The sequence below is a fragment of the Puma concolor genome, chromosome A3 (genome assembly GCF_028749965.1).
Source record: "Puma concolor isolate L17-30 chromosome A3, mPumCon1.1.hap2, whole genome shotgun sequence".
NCBI classification, from domain to species: domain Eukaryota; kingdom Metazoa; phylum Chordata; class Mammalia; order Carnivora; family Felidae; genus Puma; species Puma concolor.
This window is the reverse complement of record NC_141669.1, coordinates 36,198,924-36,225,574: the sequence shown is the minus strand read 5'-3', so window position 1 is coordinate 36,225,574 and position 26,651 is coordinate 36,198,924. Positions and strand designations below refer to the sequence as shown.

Here is a 26,651-nt window from a genome sequence, read left to right as displayed (position 1 = left end):
ACACACACACACACACACACACACACACACACACACACAATCCAGGCAGTCAGAGGACATGGGGAGGAGGAGTCCTCCCACCCACAGAGCCCCGGGATACCTGCTCCGAGAGAAGGGGATAAATTTGCTCTAAAGGGCTCCTTTCTGTCCTTAAATTCAATGCGGACTTGCCCCGGCACCACCACCAGCAGCCCTCCCCCAGGGGTCACACGGGCGGAGAGCAGCCTCCTACGCTCAGACGGGAGAAGGGGTGGGTGGGAGAGCTGGTCTCGACGCCCCTGCAGACCGCCAGCCTGCAGCCGAGGGTTACTCTTCCCACCTTGAGCCTGAACGAGAGGTAAGATGAAGGACACCAACTTAAGAACAGGTAAAGCAGAGGTGGCCCTAGGGGTGTCACAATGGGAAGTTTGCGGGGCCTAGTTATTGACGGTTGTTTTTCTCAAGGGATGGTGACCACGTGCAAAGCGTGCAAAGCGCCTCGCCAAAGTGGCTCTGTCCCCCTCCGGGTGGGGGGTGGCGCCGGAGTGGGTCGCAGGAGTCAGGCTCCCGCCTCCAGCTCCGCAAGCCCGCGGCGCGCTCTCCAGGTGGGGCAGGGCGGCGCCCGCGGCGCGCACCGGGGACCTGGGCGGGGACGGGGCGGGCGGTGACCAGGGCTCCTCCCTTTTCGACCCCGGGCTCCCTACTCTTAACCCGCGCGCGGGGGCGCCCGGGCCACTGGGTTCCGCAGAGCGAGCTAGCGGTCAGTGCAAAGCCGGAGCCGCGCGCGTCCAGACCCGAGGCCGACGCCAGCACGCCGGCATGGCCCCCGCAGCGGCGTCGGGTGGCAGTACCCTGCCCAGCGGCTTCGCGGTCTTCACCACCTTCCCGGACCTGCTCTTCATCTTAGAGTTTGTGAGTCGCCGGCGCGCCCGCGCCTGTGCTAGGGAAGGGGCGGAATGGTGGTGGCTGCGCGGGTCCCCGGAGCACCTGGGTAGCGAGGCCACAGTGGGGAAAAAGTCTCTCTCCTCCCACCTTCCAGTCGTTTGACCCCCTCTAGCCAAGGGCAATGGGGTAAACAGTCCCCAGGACCTCGGTGGAAAAACCAAATTCCCAGGATGGGTCAGATGTTGGAAACAGGCCCCGGGTCCACTTGTAGCGCGCCCGTTCCAGAGCTGCGCTCCCAAACCGCTTCACAGGTGCCGCGCCGAGTATGCCCTTCCTGGAGGGCGACGTCCTTGTAGAAGCGTCCAGCTTTTCCCTGGGTTAGGATTTCGTTTAAAAACAAAAAAAAAAAAAAATCAAAAGAAACCCGAGTACGTGTTACCAGCCGAGGTTTGGAGATTGGGTTGGTGTCGTAGGAGGGGCAGAATCTGGATTATTCTCTTCTGGCTTTTGAAAGTTTCTGGCGAGTGGCCGTACTTGCCACAACTTTAATCGGGGAAATAAACAGGCGTGGTTTGCTCCGCTGCAGTCGTTCTGCCCTGCGCGACGGGTGGGGGGAAGAGAGAGGGACTGGCCTTGAGCGGTCCTGTGCCTCGGCTGACCTTGAGCAGCGGGAACCCCGCTGCACCCGCGGCTGGCCGTTCCTTAAGCCCGAGCCGCACAGCCTCCGCCGCCGGCGGCTTCGGAGAGCGCTTCCTACTCTAGGCTTCTGGTAAAGTGATCACCCTGTGGGGAAGTTCCGACCGCCCTCAGCCTAACCTCCGCAGGGGCTGCGGCCCCTTACCTGGGAGAGGGCATGGTGTGTTTACTCTGTGGGTGTGGTGCGTTGAGGTCACAGAGACTCCTTCCCTGCACCCCAATCTCAGAAGTGGCCGCCCGGAAAGTCGGTCGAAAAAGAAACTGCCCACACCTGACTGTGTAAAAATAAACGGGACCCCGGCTTCTTTCTGTCTGATTGGAGGCAGGAGGGTGTGAACAGCAAAGGGAGCAGGTTCTGGTCTCCGTGGAGATGGTGGAGGAAGGGGCCAAGGGGGCTGAGGTTCCCTGGGGCACCGTATCCTTGCAGTTGTGTGACTTGGGTTGAGCCCAAACCTGGATGTATCCAGAATGACTTCAAAACCTGGAGCTGGCCAGAATCAAGGAAGTGACATCTAGAAGGAACTCTGGACACCACTAAGCCCAGCCCTACCTACAATAGGCCCAGAGGGGAGGGGCTTGCATCCCCTGGAACATTCTTTTTCCAGATGGCTCATCTGAGTGCTTCTCCTCAGCAGTCAGCCTGTGCTTGCCAAACGCTGGATTTCTGAAGAGCATATAGACCTGCGGCTTGAGAATAAGTATTGGGTGGTTCCTTCAGAGGCTACTCTTTACAAAGGCAGGAGTTTCATAACCAAAAGAGATGAGGGCTGATGCTGAGGTGTGATGGGGCAAGGGAGATTTTTAAGCAGCAAAAGGTCTCCTTAGTGTCTCTTACATTGCCCTCATGAGTGGCTGATTCTGCTTTTGTAGCTCTTCGAGGAACACTAAAACAAGAATCAGGAAAGAGTGTGTTACTTGAGCTCCAGGCAGAAGACCGGGTCCCCATCCTCCTGCCGCCCTGACAAGAATGGGCTCAGGTGGCCGCAGGGGGTGGCAGGTGGCGGTGGAGGGGTGCTGGCCTCACCGAGGGGACAAGCCTCCCAATGCCTCCTCTCGGTATCACAGCTTAGGGGAAGGAGTGCTCCCGAGGGTAGGAACCGCCCAACCAGGCAGAGCCAAACAGGGCGATCTGCTGGGTGGGGACAGGAGGATACCCCACTGCTAAAACCCACCAAGTGAAAGCGGAAGGCTGGAGGTGGGAAATCTCAGAACCATGGATTAGTGGAAATTTACTCCTCCCGGGGCGGTTTTGTGACCTGACATAGTAGGGGCTTCAGGAAGAAATAATTCTTTCCTGCTTGGAACTTTCCTCTCGGCTGAGAAGTGATTTTTTTTTTCTCCTCGACCCTTGCCCTGCTCCCTCACCTCCCTCCTTTCCCCCCAACTTCCTGAGAGACCTAGGGTGCCTCAGTGGTCTCTCTCAACCTCTATCCAAAAGGACACACAACCCAGTTAGAAAATGTGCAACAAACTTGAGTAGGCATTCCTCCGGAGAAGCTGTACAAACGGCCAAGGAGCGCATGGAAAGATGCTCAGCATCATTCATTATTAGGAAAATGAGATAAAAACCACAATGAGGTACAATTTCACATGAAATTATGGTGATTATTATTAAAAAAGAAAGAAGGAAATAGCAAGTGCTGGCCAGGATGTGAGGAAATTAGAACCCTCACACATTGCTGATGGAAATGTAACATGGCTCATCTGCTTCTGGAAAACAGTTTGGTAGTTCCTGAAAAAAAAAAAAAAATTACCATTTGACCCAGCAATTCCATGCCTAGGTTTTTAACCAAGGTGATTAAAAGCTGGGACCTGAACAGGTACACGTACACGCATGTTCTTAGAGGCACTGTTCACAATAACCAACAGGTGGAAACAGCCCCAGTGCAATGGCTGGAGAGACAAATTGTGATATATCCATACAGTAGAGTATTATTCAACCATAGAATGGAACAAAAAATACTGATACATACTACAAAGGTGATCAACTTTGAAAACACAATGCTAAGTAAAAGAAGCCAGACAAGAAAGGTCACGTATGTATGCTTCCATTTATATAAAATATCCAGAATAGGTAAACCCATAGAGACAGAGCACAAACTGGTGGTTTTCCAGGGACTGAGATGAGAGGGATAAGGGGCCCGGTTTCCTTTTGTGGTGGTGAAAATGTTTTGAAGTTAGAGGGGGTGGTTGCACGACGTGAGTGTATTAAATGCCACTGAACTGGTCAATTTAAAATGGGTAATTTGGGGGCACCTGTCGGTTGGGGGTCTGACTTCGTTCGGCTCAGGTCTTGATTTCGAGGTTCACGGGTTTGAGCCCCGCGTCGGGCTCTGTGCTGACAGCTCAGAGCCTGGAGTCTGCTTCGGATTCTGTGTCTCCCCCTCTCTCTGCCCCTCCCCTGCTCATGCTCTGTCTCTCTCGTTGTCAAAAACAATAAATTAATTAATATATATATATATATATATTAAAATGGTTGACTTTATGTTATGTAGACTTAAATTTTTTAAGAAACAAACGTCAAGAAATATTTCATATTACAGGAACGGCACCCATATAATTATCATTCCAGTTTGTCAAATCTTAATAGTTGGCCTTATTTTCTTTTAGTATGAGGGAAATAAAGCTTTTCAGATGGCACCACGCCCACTGGAAACTCCACCATTATCTTCTCTTCCCTCCGTCCTTGGGGCAATCTCGAGGCTAAATGTAGTAGTGTTCATTACCCCGGAGCAGGGTTTATTTAGACCTTCACTGCATACCTAACTATGGGCAGATTACACATGGCATTATTTTAAGTTTTCACTTTTCATAAAGTGAAATAAGAACACACACACATACACACGCAACACACACACACACACACACACACACACACACACACACACACATATTACCTATCCCACTGCAGCAGGCTTTTCATACAAAGTTGTTTTGAGGCTTACACAGGTTGCTACTGTTTATCCCGTCTGCTGTTCATGGACATTTTGCTATTTTCGATTGTTGCTTTCTGCCGTTGCATTGCCAAGAACATTCTTGTATGTGCCTCTTTAGTTACCTGCTGGGGATTTCTTCCCAAAGGGAGGGTTTGACCTCCTGGTTCATGGGGAATGCACCTCTTTTGTTTCCCCAGATGTCACCGCATCCCTGTCCAAAAAGGGTAATTCCAGTTTCCATACTCCAGAAGCAGAGGGACCTGGAGGCTGATGAAGCATAATTAAGCTCAGGTCCCTTCCAAGACCCTGCCTCATTTTGTATTCTTTAATAAAGAAGGGCCCCAAATTGTACAAGTTTGGAGATAAACAAGCCCCCATTGTTCCTCATCCGTGCCACACTTGATAACATCAGAATTTGTAATTTTCAGCGAACCCAGTGGGTGTGAAATGCTTGGGTATGTATAAAATCTGTAGTCCATTGAATTGATTAGTCATAGTTCACACGCCCACGCCTGACCTCCCAATAGCTTGGGAGTCACAGATGCCAGCGTCCAAGCGAACATGGTGGAGCCCCACCCCCCTCCCAAGGCAAGGAAACTGCCCACAGGGACAGGGAAGGGTGGTGGCTCCGGCGAGGCACGGGTGGGGGTGTATGGCAACCTCACCCTGGCCCAGCGCCCCCATTCCAGAACGCTGCAGGGTCGTCGCAGGAAGTGGAAGGCAGATCCAGCGAGGTGGCGGGACCCCGCCTGTCCGAGCGCCAAGCACCATCAGAGTCACACTGGCCGTACGGCTGTTGTATGCCACAGGGACACTGGTGTCCCCCTTATGGGCAGGCTCGGGGTGGGACGTCCCGTCTCCCAACACGGGAGCAAACCCAGGGCTTTGCTTCTGGCCTGTTCCCCTGTCCCCACCCAAGGAGGATTTTTTCCTCTGGGGACCACAAGCTGTTTCCTCTTCCTCCTCTTCTCTTCTAAGCCAGGGCCTTCGTGACACTTGGTCCACCATTCACAGAACAAAGGTTAACATAGGATGCTTTTTGTCTCAGCTCTGGCCAGGGCCGGAGGAAACTTCTCTTACAAAGTGCCAGGAGAGGGGCGCCTGGGTGGCGCAGCCGGTTGGGCGTCCGACTTCAGCCAGGTCACGATCTCACGGACCGGCGGTCCGTGAGTTCGAGCCCCGCGTCGGGCTCTGGGCTGACAGCTCAGAGCCTGGAGCCTGTTTCAGATTCTGTGTCTCCCTCTCTCTCTGCCCCTCCCCCGTTCATGCTCTGTCTCTCTCTGCCCCAAAAATAAATAAATGTTGAAAAAAAAAATTAAAAAAAAAAAACAAAACAAAGTGCCAGGAGAGACAACAGCTACCCCCCCCCCCGCCCTTTCAGAACTTGTAAAGGAAATGCCAGAAAACAGGTTATGAAACCATTAACTCAGCTCCCTCCTCCCCAGCCTATAAAAGAGGAGAAACTGCTGACAGAATGGCTGGGAATGAAGAGAGACTTGGGGAGCGCAGACAAGTAGGGTCAACTGCTGAGAGCCACCGCTCCTGGGGTGCACCTTGTGGGGTGGAGCAGGGCGGGGGCCGGGGGGTGGGGCACGCGGGTTGGGCTTGTCATTGTGATTCTCCCAGTGAACCGGACACAGTAAAATGAGGCCGTTTCCCTGACCCAAAGTGACTGGGGACTTTCATTATTTGACAGTGACCAGACAAGTCCCGAGACCTGCCCTAGATTTTCACCTGCCTGGGAACAGCGGCCCTACAGAGCCGGGATTGGGCGGTGCGGGTGGGGTGGGAGCAGGATGGGAAAGCAGTTTTCTGGTGGGTGGTCCACCTTCTGGTTACGTGGAGAAGACAGCAGGAGAACTCACAGGAGATAAGAGATGTAGAATCACAGAAACCTAATTTGTCGGAGCTGGGAGGAGACAGGCTGGGCGAGCCGGATTGGGAGGTGGGGCGGGGGGGGGGGGGGGTGCGCAGCTTACCCTGGTAACTCAGTCTCCAGGGTGGCACTTCTTGTAGTGACAGCAAGTCACATCCAGGTTTCTGCGTTCACCCAAACACCCACGAGGAAGTTTTGCCTGCAGCAGAAAGGATCGTGAAAGGGCGGCCCTGTCCATCTGGCAGCCCTGGGCAGGCCTGGTTCCCTTCTTCCCTTCTCTCCCCCAGAGAGTGAAGGGGCAGCTCAGAGCCACTGGGGAGCTCACAGCCCCTGGCTCTGCTTGTCACAAATACATCCTGAAGGATCTGGGTCACTAGGTCGAGGCTGGGCCCAAGAATCTGCATTTCATAAGCCGTTGATTAAGCAAGGTTTGGAGGGGCAGTTGGTAAGCCAGCCCACCCCCTCGATGTTTTCACGTCGAGGACAGGGTAGTGGAGACAGTTCTCAGTGAGAGGCTGGGGCAGGGAGCCAGGTGCCCTAAATATTCTCCTCGGTTCAAGGCAGGCACCCCCTATGCTCCTGTGGAAAGTTCCCTGCTGCCCCAGGCAGGGACCTCTTCTATAGTCACCAGGCAGTGGGGGCTGACCCTGCTGGCCAGCTCAGGACAACGGCTGAGCGTGGCCTTCACTGGCTGTGCCCACTGAGCCTGGCCCTGTGTCCTTGTTTTGCGTTGGGGGCCCCTCTCTGTAGCTGTTTAGAAGTGGGTAAGGATATTGCTTTTCTCCTTTCCTCCTCTCTACAGGGAGGGGAAGAAGTATAGGTAGAGGGGTTTGTTCTTGGAGTTGAGAAGTGACTTTTCTGGTTTTTCAAGAACCAGAGGACCAGAGGACTGCTTTGATCAGGAGAAAGTGACTTTGAGCTGTTCTCTGGAAACTGCCTAGCGTGATGATGGGGCTCAGCCCCCACGTGGTCACGCATATGCCATCACAACCACGCTACGCTGAAAAAGGTTGCTTTCCATAGGTCATTCCCCAGCTTGATGCAGATGGGGTCATACCCAGAGTGATGTGAGGCATCCTCTCTCTCTGAGTGCTTTCGGGAGAGAGTGGGAGGATCCCAGACGCCACTGCAGGGGAGAGGGAGAGCTCTCACCGGGTCACTCAAGGTGGGCCAGGGACAAAGGCTGACTATTTGCACCTACACCTGCCGTGCCCTGCAAAGGTTGTGGGGGGGGGGGGGCGGGGGGAGTGCCTTGTGCTGCCAGCCTAAGCCGGTTCTGCACAGCCTTTGGAATGGCTTGGCTTTGCTCTGGGCTTAGGCACATCCTCAGGGAAGGGCTGTGGGTGGGGCAGGGGGCTGGGGATTGGACCACACGGGGCCTGGGGCCTGCCTTGAGGTGGGATGGGGCCAGCCAGTGGAGATCTGCATCGGGCTAGGGGGCTAAGTCCTAATGGACTCATCGTTGAGCCCCACCTCCACCCCCAACACAAGCCTGTCTGGGGCTTCCTTCTGGGCTCTCAAGTTGCGGTCCCTGGACATAGTGGACATTGTGGTTTGGACCAAAGGCCACCAGAGAGGGGCACTAAAATATTCCAGTGGGTGTTCTCTTGCGGTGCTGATGGATGTGAGGACAGTGAGTGAGTGAGTGAAATAAGCGACGCCCCCTAGACCCTAAAGCACTAATGCCATGGACAAGTATAGACTGACCCCTCACAGGCTTCAGATTATTCCTGGGGTCCTGGAGCAGGTTCCTGGTACTCTCTGCATTGTGGGGCCTCGACTTACCTTCTACATTCTGGTGGAAAGGTTTAGCTCCTAGTTGGCTCCTGCTGGACACCAGCCGCATGATTATTTTCCAGGGTCATGTACGGGCATTGGTTTTCCGCCATGCTTAGCCCCAGGCTCTCTACCACTCCCACCTCATTAATAGCTAATGTTCTGCCCACATCGGCGCAAAACAACTCCCTAAGGCCTGAGAAAAATATGTAGGAGCTAAAAGAAAAGCCTTGTCGTGAGCCATCACACATTGATATGCACGGGCAGTGGGAAGAGGCATGGCCAGGCTCAGCTGACCTGAAATTCCACACCATAGCCCCGGATTCCTGTTAGAATAATGCAGTTGGGCTGGGAGGGAAAGGGCAGGAAGAGGGGAAGGGGGGAGAGAGGAGAAGGATATCCCTAAAACTCCTGGATCCAGCTTTGAAGAAGGCCTAAAGAGAACCCAGAATCCAGGCTTTAAGGGGCGAGGGGGGCGGGGCGCAGGTAGACAGTCCAGGAATGGAGCAAATGGGGAAGGAAGTGAAAGCTGGCATGGTTGTACCTGTTAGTAGGGGTCGGGGAGTGGGGGGGGGGTGCAGGTCATGACAAACATCCTGTTGATGGACCCGGGAATGAGAACCACGGGCCTGTGCCTGCAGAAGAGAGTGATGTCCTTCAGCGTTCTGACCTTTTGCCTGTTTTTTGGTCTTAAACACAAACCTTGGTATTCTTTTCCTCTGAAAGAACAGAGCCCATTGAGCAGGCGGAGGAGTGGGGGAGGGGAAGCCTGCTTCCAGAAGCCACCTCCTTTGCAATTCTCTCTGGACCCAGGGCAGCTGGGAGGGAGCAGGGTGAAGGCTAATGGGCTAGTGTCCTATCATTCTCTGTGGCTGTTCTCCCGGCCATTTCCAAAGGGACCCTAGACATGGTGGGTGGGCGGGATTTCATGGTGACCTGCTTGTGGGTGGGCTTGGGTAACTGCCCTAGGCTCCCCAGCCAGCCTGTCAGAGCTGGTACTCAGCAGCTGTGGGGATGTGAGCCTGTGACTGCACCTCAGTTTCTGCATCAGTAAAATGGGGATATAATAGCATCTACCTCAAGGATTGATGTGAGGAGTATTATGCACAAAGCTCTTAAGATAACATGATGCACGTAGTAACTGCTGAGTAGCTATTAAGTACAACTCTTGTTAATTTTCTAATGACTCAAACACCTGCTCTGAGAGCAACTAGCCAATCCCTGCTAAAATAACTGCACAGTGGGGACCATAAGACCCATCCCACGCCACCTTGTGCCTTCGATGCCCTTCTCGGGCAGTGTACAGGCAGAGGGTGCGTGAGATTTGGAAGTGGGTGGGGCTGTTGAGGGCCCACTTGCCGTGTCTCTGGGGTCATCAAGTACTGCATAGACACCACCCTCTGTAGGGCCCTCCTAGCAGCCTGATTATTTCTGGCTCCCCTGCTCAGAGCTGCCCCTGGCCAGCCTGATGGGGTGGCCCGGGGGACGGGAGGCCCCGGCAGTCCTGCCCTGCCTTCTGCCTCAGAGGCGGGGGACATCTTAAGCCTCTCTCATGTACCACCCTGCCAGCTTGGTGCCAGCTTTGTGACTTCTCAGTGCCACACACATTGCTGCGTCTGCCCAAGGGGAAGGAACCAATTACCAGTGAGCCTGGGATTAAGCCTTCCAAAAATGATTTGTCTTCAGTGTCCGTGTATCACCATTTGGAAGGGCATTGGTTCAGGAAGAGGGCAGCCTCTGGCACAAAAGTGTGCCCTCACCTCCCCAAGCCTCCATCCTGCCCTGTGGCTGGTGATAAGCCAAGCACAGTTGGGTGGAGGGGACTGGCAGGAAGGATTCCACCTTGCTTTTGTGTCCTAGGACTCTTTCCAGAACCAGCCCATAGTCCTCCACTGGTCTCCATTCGAGGTCTTCCTTTAGTGCAGATGGCATGGTGGGACTAAGTCATCTATCCTTCAGGCCTGGGCTTTCCTCATACCTCCACCAGGGGTGCCCACCCTGAGAGCACCCCGATCCTGCCACATGGCACCTGTATTGCAGGCCATTGCTTGGGGTATGTCTCCCGCCTGGACCCTAAGTCCAGCCATGTTCCCAGCACAAACTGTGCACCCCGAAGCATTTGTCGTTAGCCTGCATGGGTAGGACAGGGGCTAACTTCTCGCCTCCCACCTGGCTAATATTTATGAATCACAAGAGGAGTCAAGGACAGATGGAAGGTGAAACTGACAGTTACCACCGATTCCCAAGAAAGAACCCCCAGGACCCTGAAAAGAAGCCCCGGGCCCTCTAGGTGGCCGGTTCCTTCTCCCTGCACTGCATAATCCACACCTGTTTTATTCGGTGGCTCACCAAATTGCTATCCTCCTTGGTGATTCCCATTAATACCTTTTGTTTTTCTTGCACTGAAGCCACTCCCGTCTGGTCTAGTAGTTGCACGGATTTGCTGCTCTTTTATAGGTACCTTGCTGGTACTTTTCATGGAATCTCCTAGTTTCTGTTTATCCCGCTGGGTAAAGCCCCTGGGTGTAGGTGTGGTTAGGAAACTTTTCCATTCACACGAGGACATGCTTATCTGAAAAGCCCCTAGCTTTGTGGACCTGAGAGAACTTTTCATTCATTCAGGAATGAGTGACTGTCCTCCGCATAGGGAAGGAGGTAGCATTAATCAGTGAGCAGTGGCCAGTGCCTGAAGTACAGGGGTAATGGGTACTGTGGAAGAGATCTCCCCGGGACTTGAGAGAAGTGGGATCGAAGGCCTGGACAGGGGCCTTTTCTCAGTTCACACCCACCATGTTAATGTCGACGGCAGACCTGAACTCACCCCCATCCCTCTGAATCTCAAGTCTCTATCTCCCTCTTCACAAACCGACTCCAGGCCCCCTGAGTCCTGGCCTTACTTCCAGATGAGACAAAAGGACACCATATAAGCCTGCCTTGGGAGGGATAATGGCATGATGTGTCCCTCTGGAAGGATGAGCCTGCTGATGAAGGGGCCAGGAGGGCAGAGCAACTTGCACTAGTAAACTGAGTCAGGTGGCCTCAACACCACTCCCAGTGTTTGCCTTGGGAGTAGCCTCAAAGGTCAGATTCCCCATAAGCTGCCTTGTCAGTTGACACAGGGGGGCAGGGGTCTGCACATGGAAAACCTTCTGATCCCTCCCCCCAGACACCTCCTTATAGGGTAAGAATAAGGGATCTGTTCAAATTGCTGGGCTCTGTCCCTCTCCCAGGCAGAGGTGTTGAGCTGGTCACCCTCACTGGGGTCCCGATACTTTTACCAGGACCTGACTCTGCCCCTGGCGGGCCAGAGCCGCTCCAGTGGAGCCTGGCAGCAAGACTGGAAGGGAGGGATGGACTCTGTTTTTAGTGCATGTCTTTGGATAAGGTCTACCTCCGTAGGTGTACCTGCCTCGGTGCTTACTGGCCACGGTCAGGGGCACTCAGCATCTGTTACGTGCATGAATGAATAAATAAATGAGTGGGTGAGCAAGGGAGCAAGCGAAGGGAGCTTTTCCTTCGACTTGCTGGGAGCCGAGTTCCTCTCCACCAGGCAGGTGGGGCTCCCACAAGAACCAGAGAAGCTGGCATAAGCCCCACATGTGTGCCTCTGGCCATCTTGTCTCCACAGGAAAAGAGTCCCCCCGTCTTCCTCTCAGACCTGTTTTCTGAGGAGCCAAGGGAAGTATGGGAAAGGCTTCAGGGTCTTGGGGTTTTGGTCTTTCCCTCTGGCCTCGCTCTGCGCCCTCTCCTGCCACCTGGTGCTTCTGTCCCCTTGACTTCCCCTTGCTGCCACTCCCCTGCTCTCCAACAGCTCATCCATAACCAGCCTGTACACACACTCACACCCGCATGCACACACACACACACACACAAATACCCTCTGCTCTAACTCACAGAATGATGAATCTTTTTAGCCACCCAACCCTAGAGCTGGTTGAGTCTCTCCTCCAGCACAGTTATTGTACTGGTCAGACCACCTACACAACATGCCTGTCTGGCATTGCAATAACCCCTGACTACTGAAATAGTCCAGTCGAGTATGGACCTTTCCAGAAACACAAACTGAGGTTACTTTCCGGCCTGTTGGCCAAAGTGCTCGGAGCTCACAGCAGCTGGGACCCGTCTCCTCTGGTGTGGCCATCTTTCCTTTGCCTTCCTGGGGAGATGATTTGTGACCGCCTGACCAAAGTGGTAAGACAGCTCAGTGTTAGATGCACAGTCTGTGTTCGGTAATAAGTTTCCTCTCCTCCTCAAGAGTTTGAATTACAAACTCCTGTCCAGATGTGCCTTCAGGGCACACACACCATGCCCTCAGAGCCATTGGGAATTCCGATGCGGGGCTCCAAGGCGTATGTGTGTGTGTGGAAACCCCTGAATGGGAAGTCCTCTTTAGTTCACGCCTTGACTTGTTACTGGAAAAGTGTCTGCTTGTGAAGACCCTGACAAAGCAAAATATCCAGAAAAATATCCAGAGAACTTGAGCAATTCTTCTGAGTTGACTTCGGTTATCCCAGTTGTGCAGCAGAAACACTGCACAATGGTGGATGCAGAACTCTTTCATCCCTGGTCAAGCAATGGAAACACCACACGAATCTCAAGAATGTGCTGGAGGATTCCTTTCCCCCCCTTTGGAACCAAGGCTCATTGTTTGAAGGAAGCCTCTCTCATATTTTAATGTCCTTTGTGTTTCCTTCCACAAAGGCAGACACATTTTTCTCAACTTCAGATTTCTAGAAGATCACCAGTTTTTCTCTTTTTAATGGTTTTGAAGTTATTTTATTTTATTTTTACTTGTGCGAGAGAGAGAGAGAGAGAGAGCGCGCACAAGAGGCAGAGAGGGCAAGAGAGACGGTCGGGGGGTGGGGAATCCCAAGCAAGCTCCACATTCAGCACCGAGCCCGACATAGGGCTCGATCCCACGACCCTGGGATCATGACCTGAGCAGAAATCAAGAGTCAGAGGCTCAACTGACTGAGCTACCCCAGGCACCTCTGAAGTTATTATTAAATTCTGGGTCCCGTAGGGTTCGGAGTGGATAATTGTGCATGTTGAGATCCTAGACCTACTGGAATTTTCACATGGTGACAGACGAGGTTTTGCCTCATCGTATGGCAGTTGAGACAGCGAGTGCTCAGACTGCGTACGATCTTTCAGGCACTCCACAGACATAACCCCATTTCACCCCCATCCCATGAGGTAGGCGCTGTTGTTATCGCTATTTTTCAAATAGGGAACAGAGAGGTTAAGTAACTTGCCCAGAGACAACAGGCCATCCTGTTGTAAGTGGCAGAGCTGAGACTGAAACTTGGTAACTCAGTCTCTGAAGTCTACACCCTTAACCATGCTAGCCTGCTAATCCTGTGGATTAATTCTGAAAGAAAAATTAAGAAGCTTCTCTGAGTTTACACAAGAGCTCCCCTGAAGACTGTCTCCTGAGGAAATTTTTTTCCACAAAAATCATTGGATTGGGCAGGCCACGATTTATAAAGTCGTTTAAGTCTTTGAAATTTTTTGGTCTGGTTTTTTATATCACCCCTGGTTCTTAGGGAACCTCGACCCTGCTCAGCATCTAAAACTGGACTGAATTAAAAACAGGCGGTTTCCAGTCCAGAAACAGCAGGGGTAGGGGCCTCAGATCTCCAGCGCATTCCCATTCACAGATACATCTGCCTGACACCCAAGGACCAGCTAATCTCATATTCAAGGCAAGACAGGGATTGAAGCTTGAGGAGAGGGGAGGTAAGGGAGCTTTGCCCCTGGGCTCCCAGAGCCCAGTCAGGAACTGGAGAGGTGTCTCAACTGGCACCACGGGACAGCCGAGCTGGGCACTGGAGACAGGAGCCAGCTGGTATTCTGATAGGAATTACCAGAACATAATCTAACGGCTCGTGTTGTGGAAATGGGTTCTAAGGCTTTTGGCAAACAGCCTGGGACGTCTGTTCCATGTGCTATAATTCTCCTTCTCTCCACTTGAGAGTCAAACCCTGGGCATTACTGTGTTTTCAGGTTGTCCCAGGCAATTCTCGTGTACAGTGAGGATTGCAAACCGTGTGCGTTAGCCCAGACCCACCCCCATTTTCCAACATGTGGATCGGGACCCCACAGAGAGAGCTCAATGCAGATGACTCCCGGGCCGCCCAATTTAGAGACCGTTTTCTGCCACCACCTTAGCCAGCGGCACCATCTCAGTTATGGAAGACGGTGACCTGGGTGTAGGCGGAGGGTGGTGGGAAGTCCAGCCTGTTGACAGAGACGAATGGAAACTGGGGTCATGCCTCCACTTGTGTTTCAAAATGACTGCTTCTCAGCATTGGGAGCTGGGAGCTGGGAGCTGCTTGGAGTTTTCTTTACAAAGGGAAATGTTTGAACCCTCACCTACCCCTTTCTCTTGACAAATATTTGGCCAGTGGGGTCCTGAGGCCAGGATGGGGTGGACTGCTCCCTGCCCAGGATGCCTTATCTCCCCGGGTGTGGGTGCTCTGCTTGCTCTCTCTGTTTGCTCTCTGCACACTTAGTAGGTGAAGTGGGGCGGGCACTGGCTTTGCCCCATGATTCACACTGAACCCCAGCTTTCCACGCAATGGGGCCTTAAAGGCCTTCACCCTGGCCTGGCAATCAGTTCTGTCTTGCGCCTCACCCCCTCTTGAGCCCCATCTCCAGCCACTCTCCCCTCTCATTGCCTACCTTATGCCCAGCTCCCTGGTTTTCTGAAGCCCTCACTGCTGCTTCAGCATTCTCTGGACTTGGCATATTAATTATATTATATTATATTATATTATATTATATTATATTATATATTTATTATTTATACTATATTATATTATATATTTATATTATATATTTATTATTTATATTATATATTCATTATTTATATTATATATTTATATTATATATTATTTATATTATATATTTATTACTTATATTATATTATATTATATTATATTATATTATATTATTATCCTTCCTCCCTCCAGAAAGCCACTCCTTGTTGACCCTTAGGCCCAGTTAACCAGCTAGTCTACCCCCCCCTTCAAGACTCGATTGAGGCCCTGCACCAGTCCAAGCCGCTTTGCCCACTCAGGGCTGGCTGCCACCCTGCACTGTAAACTGGCTGCCTCCGCCTCTGTCTCTGAGGGCTGTTGGCCTCCGGGGTGAACAGTGTCTCACCCCCGCTGTGGCTGGGCACAGCGCCAGAAGCTTCGCACTCACACCCGCAGTGCCGGCCAGTGTGCCCCAGCCTGCAGTGGGGAGACACAGCTGCAAACTGCCATTTGCAGACAAGGAAGCCGAGGCCCAAGAGACTGGCTCCTGCTGCGGCCTCCGCCAGTGGCTTGGGAGGAGCGCCCCATCAGCGCGAGCGAGCCGCTGGCGGTGCCAACGCGGCGGGGTGCGGGGTGCGGGCGCTGCGGGGCGCTGGCCTTGGCCAGCTGAGAGAGGAGACCTCTACGCATGCGCAGCTGTTGGCTTCCCACGGGCCCCCGCAATGGACTTCTCACGAGAACAGGGCCCGTTTCCACAGACGTGCCTCTGAGAATAGACTCCCTCCTCGGCTCAGCCTCATCTTTTTCCACTTACCCCTCCTGTCCTCGCGATTGTTATGCCTCCCCCCCCCACCCCTCCCAGCCTGCGGCCCCTTCCTGCAGCTGCGGCTGCACCTTTCTCACCACCCCCCCCCCCACCGCGCCCCGGGTACCCCAAGGGGCAGGGCTGTGAGGGGTGCAGGACAGGCCCCTACCAGTCTTCTGCCCCCCCGCCCCCGGGTTCTAATCACTTCATCCGTGCTGTGAGGACCTTACCTTCATATGATGTGTGACTTAAAATACATTCCAGGGACAGGCAGGACCGCCGCATGCTTGCTTTAGGAACCTCCCTGCGAATCAGTGCTTCCTCAGCTGTTTGCGGCTTGGAGGCTCCAGAGAAATGGAATATATTCACTCAGTGTCTCCCCCCCCGCCCCCCCCAAATGGTGGGGGTCAGAACGGGACCGTGGGACGTGCTGTGATGGTGGAGACATTTTCTAAAGGTGCCCTTGAGAGAACATTGCTCACCTTGAAAGACATTATGCTAAAGGAAAGAAGCCAGTTGCAAAAGCCCATCTTTTACTATGTGATTCAACTCATGTGAAAGTTGAGAATAGGGAAATCTACAGAGGCAGGAAGTAGATTAGTGGCCTCTTAGGGATGAGAGAGAGGGAAGGAAACAATAGCTAAAGGGCACAGGGTTTCTTTTTCCTTTTTTTTTTTTTTTAATGTTTATTTATTTTTGAGAGAGAGTGGGGAAGGGACAGAGAGAGAGAGAGAGAGAATCCCAGGCAGGCTCCACACTGTCAATGCAAGAGCCCCGCGTGGGGCTCAATGTCATGAACTGTGAGATCATCCCCTGAGCCAAAATCGAAAGTTGGACACTTAACCAACTGAGCCACCCAGGCACCCCTACCGGGTTTCTTTTGAGGTGATGAAAATGGCCTAAAATTGGTCTGGGGATGATGGCTGTACATGTCTGTGTATATCCCCAAACCATTGAATTGTAACTTTAAATGGGTGAATTGTATACTATGTGAATTATATCTCCTTAAAGCTGTCTAAAAGAGAATTGCTTCCCACCATGTTACTATGAAACTTACTGCTATAGATAAACCACACAAAGAAATAAAAAGCATAGGGGTGCCTGGGTGGCTCAGTCGGTTGAGCGACCAACTTCGGCTTAGGTCAGGATCTCACAGTTTGAGCCCCACGTCGGGCTCTGTGCTGACAGCTGGGGCCTGGAGCCTGCTTCTGATTCTGTGTCTCCTTCCCCTCGGCTCCTCCCCTGCTCACACTCTGTCTCTCTCTCAAAATAAATAAAGATTAAAAAAAAAGAAAGAAAGAAAAAGCATAATTTTTAAAAGGATCTTTGCAAGGTAGTACACCCAAAGGCAGGACAGGGTCCCGAGGTCTACCAAGGGGCAGGGGCCGGGATTGAACCCAGAGTGGGCTTTGCTCCTATGGACAGGTATTCTTACCATGGGCTCCAGGAACCTGCGAGAGGGAGAGAAGAGAGAGAGAGCCAAAAGCAGGTCAAGTGTCTGGATTACCTCAAAGCTTCCCTCTGCATGCTCAGTATCCAAGCTACCTGGTGCGTACTCAGGACTCCGTGGCAGGCCCTCAATGCGGTGGCTTCACTCTGACTTCGATCCCCACCCCCCAAGCCACACAGGGAGACACCTAGATGAAAGAGGTTAAGTTTCATGAGCCTACAGACCAGTCTGAGAGTCATTTTCTCAGATTTTGCCATTTCCAGGACCACCTGTGTATCAACTTACCTCATATGTTTTTTACACTTAATTGTGTCCGAAATAACTGTGTCATTACCTTAAAAATAAAAGCAGCGTCATTATCCAGTTCACCTTTGCCTACCCGTTCCTGGAGTCCACGCTCTTGGGGAGCTCCAGACCCCTGGCTCAACTCGAAGCCCTTCTTGCCTTAGAAAAACCAAAGAGAGTGAAAAAGAGAATCACTGGGGCGCCTGGGTGGCTCGGTTAAGCGTCCTTCGGCTCAGGTCATGATCTCACGGTTTGTGCGTTCGAGACCCGTGTCGGGCTCTGTGCTGACAGCTCAGAGCCTGGAGCCTGCTTCAGATTCTGTGTCCCCCTCTGTCTCTGCCCCTCCCCTGCTCGAGCTCTGTCTCTCTCTCTGTCTCTCTGTCAAAAAGAAATAAACATTAAAAAGAAAGGAAGGAAGGAAGGAAGGAAGGAAGGAAGGAAGGAAGGAAGGAAGGAAGAAAAAGAAAGAAAGGAAGAAAAAGACTCATTTCCTGATGTGACATTCAGTGTTCCTCACAGCCATGTCCACTGGCCACCCATAAGCACCTCTGAGGCTCCGAGTCCCCCACAGGATTCCCTGACACCACGCTCTCCCCTCCACATGCAATGCAAACTGTCCCTTTGGGATTGGTGCATAAATCGTACCAGTTTACCCATATATCTGACCGGAGACCCTGAAGGCAAGTTAACTAACTCAGACACTAAGGTACAGCTGGGAAGGTGTCCCACACCTGGGAGTTAGCCGTGAGCAAGGGGGACCTCACCCCCTCCATCACATGGTCGGGGATAGTGCCATATTGTCACAAGTGCACCTGTTTTGTGCTGGGCACTGCAAAGGAGAAGGGCAGGGCTCCCTGAGACCATATGAACAGGGAACTAACTGAGATTGGTCCACCTTGGATGGTCAGGAGAGGAGCATCCCAGGCCCTTGCCTCTGCCCTCCACACAGGCATGCCGAGTTCTCCCACTTTTCCATGCCACAATTGGGCCTCCTACATCCAAGTTCTCAGCCACCGGCATGTTCATGTCCCTTTGTCAGGGCCCATTATGGAAAAGGCCAAGCAATCTGTGTGATCTTAAAGGCAACTCTGGATGAAATCTGCACACACACACACACACACACACACACATATCTTATGTTACAGTGGTCTAAGGATTTTTATTTACCTGCTGTATTTCTCTGTTTGCTCCAATGGCTTCAAGTTGTAAAATGTGTGCCACTGCTTCTGCCGGGGCCTTCAGGCACCCTCGGATTCCACAGTAGAGGAGGTTTTCTGGTCAGAGATGCCCATATCTGATTCATTAGGCCCAGCTTGGTTTTGATAACTCCAGATTCTTCATTGCTCTGACTTGACTACTCAAATGTGATTCTCTCCTGATGCTTCTCAGCTGAGAGGCTCAGAGAACACCTACAGGGACAGTGGTCTCTTACGTAGCAGGTGGGCAGCAGGTACAGGAGGTGGAATCAAGGTACTGTTTGAGTTCACAAGGCAGGGGACATAGGACTAGGAGGGCAGCCCGTCCACAGCCCCGGATGCTCGAAGTACCCTGGAGACCTTTGACTACAGAGCCCCCTCCGCCTGCGTCCCAGCCTTATCTGGGTGAGGGACGGTGGACGAGGCTGACTTCCCGGGGAAGAAAGAAGTACGGAAGGTCCCAGCTTGGATTTGTGCGCCTTTGTCCCCAGGGAGCCGGGACCCCTACACTGTCCTTACAAACCTCTTTGAAAACATGGGGCTCACTGAGCCTTCGGACATCAACAGGGGCGTCTTCCGGATAACGGCAGGGAAGCGTTTTCTCCCATGCCCGTCCTAGGCCACCTGAAGAGACTCTCCACTCCAGCCCTGACCCTAGTAATCAGAACACTTCCTGGGCTTGGGGATCGAAGGGGACAAATTAAAAAATTATGCTTATGACATAGCGTGACCAATCTATTTTGCCAAGTAAAGACCAACAGAATCTGCTGGTCGCTAACCTTTCGTAAAAGAAACGATATTTCAATGTCAAAATACTAGGATTTAATCTAGGATGTCACCTCAGAATAATGATAATACTGGATGAGGTAAGTCCTTTCTTGGGATGACAAATTACCTGGCGTCCACGTGCCTCAGTTTCTCCATCTGACAAATGGGTCGGTACCTCGTTCATAGGGTTGTGAGAATGAACGGAGTTCATATTTGCCAAGTGCTTGGGGCAGTGCCTGGCATGTGAGTGTGATAGACGTTTTCGTTAAATAAAAAATTGAAATTGTATTTAAACCAGGCACGACAAAGGCAGGCAAGCAGGGGCTTGGGAAGACTGGGTCAGTGCAGGCTAGAGCCTTGAGGGGGAAGAAAGAGTCATTTTTGGTGAGGGAAATGCCCACTGCCATTCTCTGCCTCCTTCCTGTTCTGCTGCCCCTAATGCCCCAGTGTGACCTGTAGGTCTGGCCCTTCCTGGGTATGGGCTCTCCTGCTCTGTTATTCACCCCTGTCCTCCCTCCCTCTGCAGGTCTTTGGGGGCCTCGTGTGGATCCTCATTGCTTCGTCCCTGGTGCCCATCCCCCTGGTCCAGGGCTGGGTGATGTTTGTGTCTGTGTTCTGCTTCATGGCCACCACAGCCCTGCTCATCCTGTACATAGTTGGTGCCCACGGCGGGGAGACTTCCTGGGTCACCCTGGTGAGTCCCAGCCCGGAATGGCTGATGTGGGTGGGTGGGTGGGTGCTGGACCCTCTCCCCTGGCAAGCTGGCTTTTCCAGTGCTAGGTGAGGCTGCCCATAGATGTCTCCTAGCCACGTTCCAAGGCTCAGCTGGCCAGCCCTTCGGCTCTGAGCTCTCCCCAGCAGCTCTCTGAGGGCTCCCCACAGCCAGGAGGTCAGGAGAAGGTGAAGGCAGAGCTGGATTGCCGCTGCCCAATTCCCACTGGGCCTGCTCTTTCTCCTGCATGACTGCCTTTTTCATGGATAACCAGCAGCCCAACCACCCCTCCCCATGCCACCTGCACCTGCCAGGTGCCTGCTGGCATCTCCCAACGTCCAGGAGGGCTGGTTTCCATCTTGGGGGTGGGCAGGGTCCCGGAGGCTGACCTTGGCTGCCCTGTGTGAGGCCAGGCTTACTGGCCAGTGTCCAGTGATGACCTTCTAAAGCAGGGTCCCCAAGGAGGGGCTTGGGGGGTGGGGGGAGGGGATGGCCCGTGGACATAATACTGCGTAAATTCTGCCTTAAGGCCCACGAAGGGGGTAAAATGTATGCATGGGACACCTGGCCATTACTTACCATGGAAGAGGGCAGGGCCACTTGGCCAGGCCTTTACTCTCCAAAGGCCTCCTACGGAGACTTTTCGAAATCACCTCCAAATGCCAGCTACTCAAAACCCCCGCTTTGTATTTTCTTGCTTTTTGTTTTTTTTTTAATTTTTTTTTTCAACGTTTATCTATTTTTTTGGGGACAGAGAGAGACAGAGCATGAACGGGGGAGGGGCAGAGAGAGAGGGAGACACAGAATCGGAAACAGGCTCCAGGCTCTGAGCCATCAGCCCAGAGCCTGACGCGGGGCTCGAACTCCCGGACCGCGAGATCGTGACCTGGCTGAAGTCGGGCGCTTAACCGACTGCGCCACCCAGGCGCCCCTGTATTTTCTTGCTTTTAAACATTCCTGGAGCTTCCCCACCCCCCTCCCCCCCAAAAAACTGACAATAACAAGACGAAACCACAGTGGAAATGGCCTGGGCCTCTCACCCTGCACTGGTCACCGAGGCCACATCTCAACTGAGACTGGACCACATATGACACTTCTCAGGGCCAGAGCCAATTTCTACCTGTTAGATCCCAGGCTGCCCCTCCCTGCCCCCACCTCTTACTTGATCCCGAGTCAAGGGAAGGCAGCGTGCCTTCTCCCTTAAGTCCTGACTCTGGCCCCCAAACCAGTGAGATGAAACCAGCTCTGTGAGGAGGGGGCTGGGCTATGGTAATGGAGGGATGGGGCAGGGGTCTGGGCGGGCAGGCCCTTCCTTCCCAAAGGAAGTAGCAGAAGATGAGGGCGGGACCTGAGCCGCGCCAGGAGGGGACAAGGCTGGTAGCCACGCCCTGCTGGGACCACAGCTGCCCATCTCTCTGATGGCCTTTCCTGACCCTGCAGGATGCAGCCTACCACTGTGTTGCTGCCCTGTTTTACCTCAGCGCCTCTGTCCTGGAAGCTTTGGCCACCATCGGGATGCAGGAGGGCTACACCTACAAACACTACCATGAAAACATCTCTGCTGTGGTGAGTCCCCCAGGCAATTTGCCCCCGTTCCCAGTTCCCACCGGCCACCGATGGAGGGTCAGCAGAAGGCTGTTTGGGCCCTCCCCTCTGTTTCTTAGCTCACTGACTTTCGAAGGAATGAAACCTTCCCCTTATTCCTGAAGAAACGGAGCCCCGGAGAAGGGAGGGCATGTGTCCAAGACTCCCCTTGGCCCTCTCTGCTCAGTGCTGCGCTGCCCAGGCCTGGGCTGGCCTGGGAGTCCATGCCTTTGCAAAAGGGACATGACCGTGAGCACCAGGCACTGTCTGAGCTCTCCATAAATGATCTGATTTAACTCTCACGATAACACTAGGGTGTAGGTGTGCTTATTATACCCATTTCACAGATGCAGAACTGGGACACCAAGAACATGGATACGTTGCTCCAAGGTGGCCAGGAATTATTGGTGTCCAGGGCAGGTGACCACTTTTTTTTTTAAGTTGTTATTTATTTTTGAGAGAGAGAGAGAGAGAATGAGCAGGTGAGGGGCAGAGAGAGAGGAGACAGAGAATCCCAAGCAGGCTCCTCACTGTCAGCACAGAGCCCAGTGTGGGGCTCAAACTCAAGAACCGTGAGATCGCGACCAGAGCTGAAGTCAAGAGTTGGATGCTTGACCGACTGAGCCACCCAGGCTCCCCCATCCACACTCTCAGCACCTGTTTGGAGCGTGAGTTTGGCAACTTGGGTCTCCTGGCTCTCCCTCAAAGCACAGTCAGGCTCGGGGAAGCAGCGAGGTCAGGGATGGAAAATGGAGTAGCCAGTGTCTCCCCAAGCCCTGGCTCTGGAACTGAGGCTGTGGAGAAGCCTTTCTGGGCCCAGTGTGTCCAGACCCCCCAGCTGTGGGTGTTTGGGACTTCAGTTAGGACTTCAGCTCTTCCCGATGATGCCTCCTGCCTAGCAGCTCTGAGAACCTGCTGGAGGAGGAGGGGCCAGAGCTCAGGCCTCCACCACTTTCTTGAGCAAGTCCCTCAGCTTGCTCATCTGTGAAATGAGACGGTAACTCCTGTCCGACTCCCTCAGGACTAGAGACATATCGAACACCTTCCTCCAAGGCCTCACGGCAAGCAATGGGTGGCCCGGGGGCTTGAGCCTCATTCACCCCGTCAGCAGAACAGATGGGGGTGCCAGCTGTGTGTGGCCAGGGTGCAGGCTGCACGCGGGCCTCTGAGCTCTAAAAGAAGCGTTCTCCAACTGTGGGACCAGACCCATTGGTGGACTTCGAGGTCCACCAATTTTCTTCTTACTGGATTTTCTTCTTAATGGGATGAATCGGAATGACAGAGAGGAGGAGAATGTTTTGATTCATAAAACCTCTTTCCAGAGTTCTGCATGTGTGGGCTCCCACCAGCATGCACACTCGCGATATCAGGTGTATTTCTAGCCGTGAGTGAGGTGTAAAAAATAGGGAAGAAGCTTCAGGAAGTCGCGCTCCTCAGATTTCTAGAGGTCGACCTGTGAATCCTACAAATCCTGAGGTCAAATGTGATGATAGATCACAAGATGCCAGCTCCGGGTGCCAAAACTGTACTGTCCCCACTTTTTGGAAAGAGTAGAGTAGAGGGTGAGAGAAAACCCACAGGGACGGGCACTGTTGGGCTCTAGGAAGGGGTTTGGTGAAGGTGTTCTTCCTGCTTCCAGAGGGTGGGGTCTGGAGGAAAGTTACTGAAAACCTTGTCTACGGGTCCCTTGTCCCAGGGAAGCCACATGTTCCCCTTAAGCTCCCAGCCTACTCTCCAGTTCCAGAAACATGGCCACTGTATGGTCCCTGGCACCCTTTCAGCCGTCCCCCAGTGTAGGAATGTCTCCCATATTGGCTCATCTCCCAAGATGGCTGCTTTCTAAATACTAACACAGCCAGGAAGCACCTTGGCTATTTTTCCTTCCCTTGGGAGGCTGGTAACCCGCTTCTTCCGTTATCCTTCAAATGACTCTCTTTCATTTCCTGTCACCTAAGAGAGCCTCATCCCTCCCCCTATCCCAACCCCAGAGGCCTTCCCTCCAAACAGACATCAGCGGCAAGGCGTTTGACAATTTCCATAAAATTATTGCAGATAATAGTGAAATGTGCATGGAACATGGCTAGTGGGTCAGCACGTGACGGGACGACCCAGATAGGGTGAATTACTGCCTCTGCCCACTGGACAGATCTCTAGTTGAGAACCACTGTGATCTACTGTATTCCAACTTTTCTTTTTTTCTTCCTTCCTAAATGCAACGTACATCCAGAGAAGTTGAGTAAGATACAAGTGTCCCAAGTGATGAATCTCCATGAAGTGAACTCTTCTCTGTAACAAGCATCCAAACTGAGCAATAGGACATCATAAAAAGCTCCCAGAATCCTCCTGTCCTGCCGCTGCTATCACCGTGCACCCAAACAAAAGATTACCGCCATCCTGATTTCTAGCTGCCTAGTTCAGTTTTGCCTGCCTTTGAACTTCACGTAAATGGAGTTACACAGTGTGTATTCTTTTATGTCTGGCTTCCTTCTTTCAACCTCAGATTTGTGAAGCTCATCTACATTTTTGGGTGGAGACTAGAGTGTTTATTCCCACTGCTGTATATCATTCCACTGGTGGCTACACCGGCATCTATTTGTCCACGCCACAAGTAATCGTGTCTCCCCCCCGCCCTCCCATTTTTGTTAGTTGAATGAGATCTACATGGGCATGCCCAGGCAAAGTCGAGAGTGCCAGAATCAAGAATCAAAATGTTGCCAGCCGGCCGATGCACTGGGCCGAAGGGGATGTATAAGCCCGGTTCAATGTAAGGTCACATCTTTCTATTCAAAATATCAGTTGTATGAGTGCACAGGGGAGATCCTGCCCAAGCACAACACGCCTTTCTGGGGGTAGCCAGCCCGGGAATGGGGAGGCACCTCAAGACCTTCTCCTGCACATTCCTAGCCTTTGAGAGCATCTGGCCTGCCTCTCACCCCTCTCTGTGATACTTACTTGGACCCGTCTCGAAAGCTAAGCTTCTCCCTCTTTCCTTTGCAGGCAGCAGAGAGTCTGTGCCAGAGGGATCCCTGGGATTGGTGGGAATTAACTGAGGGCAGCTAGAAACTTCTGCAGAAAGCGGGAATAATAATGGCAGCCATTTAGGGAGAGGCGTTTCTGAAGGCCTAAGTATATGCCTTCACGTCCCTGGCTCTCGGTGTCCCCAGTGTGCCATGGCTTGACCTCACTTGGAAAATAAGTGCCTGTTTCCTGTCACTGCTGGGGACAGCTTCTGTTCAGGGCTCTCGCATCCGTCAGCTGCTCCCATCTGACAGGGAGAGGTGTTTTTTGGGGGTGCTGCTCACTCAGGTACAACCGCTCCTCTCAGATGGTAGTTAAAGGTTCCCGGATGAGTTCCCTTATATTGGTTATTAAGTAACTCGGCTTACTCATTGCCTCTGGCCAATGAGGGTGAGGAGTTCGCCCATGTGTGGAGGCAGGGAGAGAGCAGGCATGATGACCGCTGGTGTTTATGGGCATTTTCAAGAGTCATGGAACCGTAGCTGCCCTAATGTTGTGCCTGGGTTGGAAACTCTTGACCCCAACACCCAAGGTCACAAAACCAGGTGCAGATATTTGACTTGGGGGCAGGCAAGCCTTCAGGGAGGCCAGCCACCCAGAGTAGGGTGATAGGAATAGGTGGGGCCCATGTGAACATCGCAAGTCAGGGCCTTGACAGGGACAAAGTGACCGTTTGCCCCATTTCCAGGGCCTTTGTTCCCAGTGCCAAAACACTGACTGGATCTTTCCAGAAGCTTTCTCAGTAAGCCCCCTCCTTTTTGCAGAAGCCTCAGTCCCTCCTCCCCGTCCCAGGTCCTTACTTCCTATGAGCCTGGCACCTTTGCTCATGCTTGTGAAATTAAGATTCCTAGAATAACATTCTCGCAGGAGTCTGAGGATGACCAGACAGCATCCAAACCTTAACCAGAGCCAGCAAACCCAGGTGTTCATATTCTCTTAGCCAAGGCCAGTGGAGTCAGCTGGTGGATTCTGGCCTCACGGGTGTGGGGGAAGGAAGCTTCCCATGAAGAGTGGTATCATTTGAGGGGTCTCTGAGGGCCCCCATTTCCAGTTGGGTGGCACCAGCATGATGACGTGTGATGACAGATAATTGACCTTGCAGCCCCAAACCCAGTGGGCTGGTAGGTCACTTGGAGACCTGTGCTGAAAGCATTCTGGGGCCACATCTGGGCTCGGCAGGAAAGGATATCTGTGGGAATGATAGGAAGCAGCAGCGGCCCGCACCCTTCCAGTCTGTCACTCCCAAGCGCCATGTCATCGCCTGGCTCAGTGTCAATGGCCCACTCGTCGTCCTCTCCCCATGCACTCCCACTAATGGCCATGTATCTTGGTTTCAGGTGTTCTCCTACGTGGCCACTCTGCTGTACGTGGTCCATGCGGTGTTTTCTTTAATCAGATGGAAGTCTTCGTAAAGCAGAACTTTTGCCGCAAACCCCAGACGGTGTTAACTGATCAGCCCGCCTTCCAGCGTAACATTTTCGACGCAGAAACACTCTCGATGCTGGAAAGAAGAAAACAAACAAACAAGCAAAAGCAACGCTCTGTTTCTTGTGGGTGTTATGTTTACTCTCCTACATGCCTTCATGTCAGGGTTGGGGGCTTGCCACGCTTGACCTCCAACTACGAGCTGTCTTTCTAGAATCATTTCCTATTTGGGAAAGGGGGATGTGGGGGTGGGGAAATGGGGAGTGTGACCACAAAACAAAGATCCCCTGCTGACTCCCGGACCGGATCTTTTGAACTGTCTTTTGGAATTTTCCACAAGCCTCTTTGAGTTCCCACCCCCCCGGGGCATCCTTCCAAGTCTTTATGGATAGTCTACCTGTCATGGGGAGTAAAACTCACCCAACAAATATGTGCAGATGTCCACGGTGGAAGATGATAAACCTTTGAAATGCTTTATAAAGTGCCTTTATGTTCGATA

General features: G+C 52.7%; 1 protein-coding gene across 2 annotated transcripts; it reads left to right on the top strand.

The window, feature by feature from the left end:
* The first annotated feature begins 680 nt into the window (after positions 1–680).
* Positions 681–26,651, top strand: MAL (mal, T cell differentiation protein (MAL blood group)). Of its 2 annotated transcripts, XM_086700523.1 has the most exons (4): positions 691–891; positions 19,940–20,107; positions 21,566–21,691; positions 26,065–26,651. In XM_086700523.1, the coding sequence occupies exons 1-4, from the start codon at positions 799–801 to the stop codon at positions 26,137–26,139; spliced, it is 462 nt and encodes a 153-aa protein (XP_086556649.1). In that variant the 5' UTR covers positions 691–798; the 3' UTR covers positions 26,140–26,651. The 2 variants fall into 2 exon arrangements, with proteins under 2 accessions (XP_086556650.1, XP_086556649.1); XM_086700524.1 differs by lacking the exons at positions 19,940–20,107; positions 21,566–21,691 and having other exon boundaries at positions 681–891.

Coding starts and splice junctions, on each gene's coding strand:
- MAL (XM_086700523.1), top strand. CDS start 799: ATGGCCCCCGCAGCGGCGTCGGGTGGCAGTACCCTGCCCAGCGGCTTC. Junction 892..19,939: donor TGCTCTTCATCTTAGAGTTT/GTGAGTCGCCGG, acceptor CTCCCTCTGCAG/GTCTTTGGGGGCCTCGTGTG. Junction 21,692..26,064: donor ATGAAAACATCTCTGCTGTG/GTGAGTCCCCCA, acceptor TCTTGGTTTCAG/GTGTTCTCCTACGTGGCCAC.